This window comes from Abrus precatorius, unplaced genomic scaffold (assembly GCF_003935025.1).
Source record: "Abrus precatorius isolate BTA unplaced genomic scaffold, Abrus_2018 Scaffold4, whole genome shotgun sequence".
In the NCBI taxonomy this organism is placed as follows: Eukaryota; Viridiplantae; Streptophyta; class Magnoliopsida; order Fabales; family Fabaceae; genus Abrus; species Abrus precatorius.
This window is the reverse complement of record NW_020874384.1, coordinates 10985493-10991391: the sequence shown is the minus strand read 5'-3', so window position 1 is coordinate 10991391 and position 5899 is coordinate 10985493. Positions and strand designations below refer to the sequence as shown.

Sequence of the window (5899 nt, the reverse complement as noted above, 5' to 3'; positions counted from 1 at the left end):
TTGTATGGCAGATTCCCCACCTTCCCATGTTACAACTTCTCCTTTAACTATCCCTACCATTCACACATTTTATAAAACCCCACATCCCTCCCTTCCCTCTCCTTCCATATTTCATCTCATCCTTCTTTTCTTCCCTTCCCTCTTACCATTGTTCCATTATCATTAGTTCATTACATCTCCTAATCCATTAGTCCTCTTCCTTGTCAAGATTCCCCTAACAAAACACACTTTCCAATTAAAGTACACATAAATAAGCAACAAAATGTGCAGCTCCAAGGCCAAAGCGACTGTAGGCTTAGAAGCCTCAGCCATATCTCAAGTGGCCAGAATCAATGGCCGGCCGGTCCTTCAACCGACTTGTAACCGAGTTCCTAACCTTGAGAGGAGAAATTCAATCAAGAAAGTGTCACCAAAGTCACCTTCTCCACCATCATCACCACTTTCACGCAAGACTTCATTGACTCCTCAAGCAATGAAGCGAGGCAATGACACTTATGCATTGAACTCAAGTTCTGAAAAGATTGTGACCCCAAAACACACCATAAAGACTACAACTTTAGAGAGGAAAAAATCCAAGAGCTTTAAGGAAGGGTCCTGTGTTGTCAATGCCATTTCTGCTTCCATTGAGGCATCATTAAGTTACTCTTCTACTTTGATCACTGAATCCCCAGGTAGTATTGCTGCAGTGAGGAGAGAACAGATGGCACTGCAGCATGCACAGAGAAAAATGAAGATTGCCCATTATGGAAGATCAAAATCTGCAAAGTTTGAAATAGTTGTCCCTCATGATCCTTCAAACAATCTTCCATCGAAGACAAGTGAGGAGGAGAAGAGATGCTGCTTTATCACCGCCAATTCAGGTAACTGAGAATAAAAATTTTAGTTCAAATTGATTCCCAAATTTTTACTCTCTGTAGTTTGCTATATCTGAAAACAGAATGTGCTAATGCCAATGGCTTTTTTGCTAAATAGATCCCATCTATGTTGCTTATCATGATGAAGAATGGGGAGTTCCAGTTCATGATGACAAGTAAGCCCCCACTTCTATCCCTCATCACACACAGAAACACAATTAAGATCAAAGCCAAATTACACTCACACCTCCTGAAGGTTAACAAAGTTTCTTCCGATACCTTTCAATTTTTTCACCCTACACAAACTCCTCTTAACTTATTTAACAACATCACAACGCATAATCTTCTCAATTACACAAACCACCCCCGATTTCTTATATGGTTATATCAGTTGGGGGGGGTGGTTAAACTAAGGTAAATAAAAAGGAGGAATATCGAGTAAAATCCTGCTAAACCTTAGAGGATGTGAATATAATTTATCCTAAGATCAAACAAAAATACTTGGAGACAAGTGATTATTAACAAAAAACACTACGGTGCATACAGGATGTTGTTTGAACTTCTAGTTTTAACTGGTGCTCAAGTTGGATCTGATTGGACCTCAATCTTGAAGAAACGCCAAGATTTCAGGTTGGATTCTGCTAAAAGAAGCATCTAATTGAATCATTGCCCATTCACTTTTACTTGTCCTTCGTTTGTTATTTTTCTTCTTTGGGGTCCCATAAATAAGGGAATGAACTAAAGAATTTTAAATTATGTACAGGACTGCATTTTCAGAATTTGATGAAGCAACAGTAGTCAACTTGACTGATAAGCAAATGATGTCTATTAGTTTGGAATATGGCATTGATATAAGCAGAGTTCGAGGAGTTGTTGATAATGCTAATCGAATTTTAGAGGTAAGCTTGCATTAGGCATAAAAGTATGCACCCTTTTCATCTCTCTTTTCGATTTGGTTTTTCTTCTTTACACATAATATGGCCCCCCATAACACTAGTTTACGTGATTTAGATGAATATTCCAGAGAGAAGAAAGGATTAGTAAGGAGTATCAATGATGAAAAGTACAATAATTAATGACTTTTCTTTCAACAGCATTTTGTAATTTTCTTTTTAATTCAACCATTGACAAGAATGTTTGCATGTAAACAAGTTCCAATTGGAGATAATTTTTAAAGCATGGCCCGTATGAAGATTGATCTCTATGCTAAATTTCAAACAGCATCAAGTTTGTCACATATGACACAATTTTAGTCATTTTTATTTTATTTTATTTTTCCTTTCTTGGCTGTACATAAATCGAATTTGTAATCTACAACAAAAGAATTACTTTTGATGGGTTGATTTAGTTGTTTTCTTCGACATGTGTAAGCAGAAAAAAAAAATAAAAATATATATATATATATATATATATATAAAGATTTTTTTTATATTGGTTTAAGTTTAAAAATTCTTACACTTAATTTTAATCTTTTATTTAACTTAATAATAAAATAATAAATTATAATCCGTTATAAGAAAATTTTGTCTATATATATATATAAGATATTACATGTGTTGTGAATTTTTAATTGTTTAAATAATGAAACTGAAATTTTTTCTTTCTTTTAAATGTCGAAATCTTTTTTTTTTATTTTTTTTTTTCACAAATTATTTATTAACTAGAGACATAGAAAAAGGGTCCGGTAGTTTAATTCTATTGGACTAATTTATGTCCAACATGTTATGTGGAGAATATATCAAGTTAAAGATTTTAAAATTTTAATATTCTCTTTGTAAATTGGGTCAATACAGATTAAGAAGGAGTTCGGTTCACTTGACAAGTATATTTGGGGTTTTGTCAATCATAATCCCATCTTCACGCAATACAAATTCGGCCACAAAATCCCAGTGAAGACATCAAAATCAGAGCGCATAAGCAAAGACATGATCAGAAGGGGCTTTAGGTTTGTAGGTCCAACGGTGCTTCATTCGTTTATGCAAGCAGCTGGACTCACGAATGACCACTTAATCACTTGCCATAGACACTTGCAGTGCACTTTATTGGCAACTAGCTCCCAATGTACCCCAGAGCCCTCTTTATAGTTCCAATTTCACCTAATAACGAAGAGATTGACCAAAAGAGATCAAGACCAAACTTTGTGTATCTAAAATATATTCAATTTACTAACTAGATTAGATTAGATAGGAGAAGAAAAGGTTTTCTGATTTGTGACAAGTGTGAACTTCAATGGCAGTGTGGGTGTGGTTTCCAATTGACAATTTGAGGAAAGAGTTGATTGTTAAAGAGGAGAAAATGGTTTAGGATGGTGTTATTTAGTAGTGGGAGGCTTAGGGGACAGTGACCATGTGACCAATCAAACTTTGCATTATTTATTATTCCCTTAACAGCCTGTGTGTGGGATGCTTGTAGAGGGGAGTGAAGGTTTATGGGGCTTCTTATCTTTCCGTTATTCCCTTAACTTTTTGGCTTTGGTGAATATTATCCCACTCTATGTTCTGGAGTTGGTGTGGGGTTTTCTCGAGTGGTCTTCAATGCACTTTGCTGCTGTACTAATTGATTACTGATGCATACATTTCAAAACGAAAACAACATAAGTATCTTCTCTCATGTGGACCCCTTTCCGAAAGAAAAAATATTTCATCTACTTATTTGGTTTATTATTGTTTTTGTCGATTTTTCTAAGTTATAACAAATACATATATATATATATATATATATATATATATATATATATATATGTAATAAATTATATTTTATGAAACTTAAGGCTATCATAATCAGTGTGTCATGGAGAGAGACTTGGAATCGGGTAATACGCATCCTCGGGTTCAGATTTTCACCAGGCTATTTTTAGGTTTAATAAATATATTTTTTTAATACTCATTAGTTAAAGGAAGCACATTCGGATAGTAAAATACTAATGCTTGCACGTCCACTCATCTGTAGATAAAATTATAAAATTACTTTTTTTATATAAATAAAAAAATAACTTAACTCTAATGTTATATTTTAATTATTTATTTAGTATAATATTAAAATTTAATTTCTCTTTTAGTGTTATATAGATAATTAATAATAATTTATTTTTTCATAATTTTATGTTTTTAATAAAAAATTAAAAAAATATATGTGGATGTCCGCAGGTTCTCCTTAAACTGACAAGTACCCATTATGCAGACACGTGTGTGGGTGTTAAAGCAAATGCGAAGTGGTTTTTATCAGTGGGTTAGTCTCTAATAAATCTTTATTATTAATTAAATTTTATTAAAATTATAAAAATATTAAAAAATAATTAAATTAAAAGTAAAAAGAAGTGAGATTCAAACAATATTTATAGTTTTTAATAAATTATAATTAATAATTTAGACAAAAAATTTTAAAGTATATTATTAGGATATATTAGTTAGACTTTGACTTGCTAGAAAAAATAATTAATCTCTCAGTTATTCTCTAATGCATCTTTAATTATTAATTAAATTTTATTAAAATTATAAAAATTTTAAAAATAATTAAATTAAAAGTAAAAAGAAGTGAGATTCAAATAACATTTATAGTTTTTAATAAATTATAATTAATAATTAAGACAACATTTTAAAAAATATATTATTAAGATATATTAGTTGAACTTTGACTTGCTAAAAGAATAAATTAATCCAATCTTAAATATAACTTTTTTTACAGATCTGAATTGTTTGAGACATGTACTAGAATACTATATTCATTTTTGTTTAAATAAATATTGGTCCTCTTAAGAAAAAATGCATTAAACAATAAAAAAAATTACACAAAATTTATTTGAGTGAATTTTAAGGTCTTTACACGTATTTCACTCTCTCTTAGGGATGGCAATGGGTAGGGTATGGGTAGGGTACTACAGTACCCATCCCCATACCCGCGTTTTAAAAAAATATTTGTACCTGGCCCCATACCCACATGGGTATGAACATTAATCCCCGTACCCGGCCCCATACCCGCATGGGTATGAACATTAATCCTCGTACCCGTACTCTCTGGGTACCCGCATACCCGTCTTGTACCTATTACCCGCGCTTGTTTGAGAAAAAAATATTTATAAAGAAAAATATTTTTATATAACTTCACATAAGTAGCATAATAATACAAAAATTTAATATGTAGTTGCCGAACAAGGTACAAATATAGATAAAAAATAAATATTCAAAGATCATAAATGTTAAATGTATCTTAATATAATAATTTTCTAAACTAAAATTCTTAGAAACAATAAGCAAAACTAAACACACAAGTTATTTGTCAGTGATAATCCTATCTTGTGTGAGATTTGATTGTTGGTAATGTCAGAACGACAACGAAATAGATTTGTACAATAGTTGTCCCTTCGTGTGGGATCACTTAGTAACTTCTTGTGACGACATTAACAACTAACTCTAATGAATAACATTTCATAGTTTTATTAAGTTTTAGCGAGACAGGCATTGAGAATAAGAATAGAGTTAGAGTAGAGAAGTTCAATACTAACAACAGAAAGTTGATACATAAAATATTTTTTTTAACTTTTGAATTTGAAATTGTAAGAAAAATAATAGATTTAATTAAAATAAAATAATATAATTAATATATATATATATTAATACTAGTATTTTTTAACTCATATACTATACGAAAGTATTTTATCAAAAATATAAATTTTTGAAAAATTATTTTAGTGAATTAAATATTTATAATGTATATAAATTTTAAAAAAAAGAATTTGAATAAAAGATAAATAGTTACAATAAAATTTTATAATAAAGAAATATACGTGTATATTAAAAAAATTATACTTTTTTATCTTAAAAAATTAACAAATAAAAATTAATAAATTTTTTTATATTTATATCTTTTCAAAAACTTCTTTGAATGTGAATAAATAGTAAGAATAATATTATTTAGATTCAATAGATTATAGTTGTGCTTGTAATACATATGTTACATAGAAAAATATTATTTTAAATTAAAATATAAAAATAAAATTTAAATATTATTAATAAATAATAAGTTTACGGTAATAGTAGGTGATTGTA

At 29.8% G+C, this 5899-nt stretch overlaps 1 protein-coding gene across 1 annotated transcript; it reads left to right on the top strand.

The window, feature by feature from the left end:
- The first annotated feature begins 262 nt into the window (after positions 1-262).
- On the top strand, positions 263-3421 carry LOC113866110. Its single transcript, XM_027500999.1, has 7 exons — positions 263-860; positions 973-1030; positions 1401-1484; positions 1618-1753; positions 2648-2915; positions 3091-3152; positions 3245-3421. The coding sequence occupies exons 1-7, from the start codon at positions 263-265 to the stop codon at positions 3419-3421; spliced, it is 1383 nt and encodes a 460-aa protein (XP_027356800.1).
- Positions 3422-5899: the final 2478 nt, after the last annotated feature.

Bases quoted from the DNA above. Each gene is read 5' to 3' on its own strand.
- LOC113866110 (XM_027500999.1), top strand. From the start codon at position 263: ATGTGCAGCTCCAAGGCCAAAGCGACTGTAGGCTTAGAAGCCTCAGCC. The intron at 1,031-1,400 runs GTAAGCCCCCAC...CGGTGCATACAG, and splicing joins GTTCCAGTTCATGATGACAA to GATGTTGTTTGAACTTCTAG. The intron at 1,754-2,647 runs GTAAGCTTGCAT...GGGTCAATACAG, and splicing joins ATGCTAATCGAATTTTAGAG to ATTAAGAAGGAGTTCGGTTC.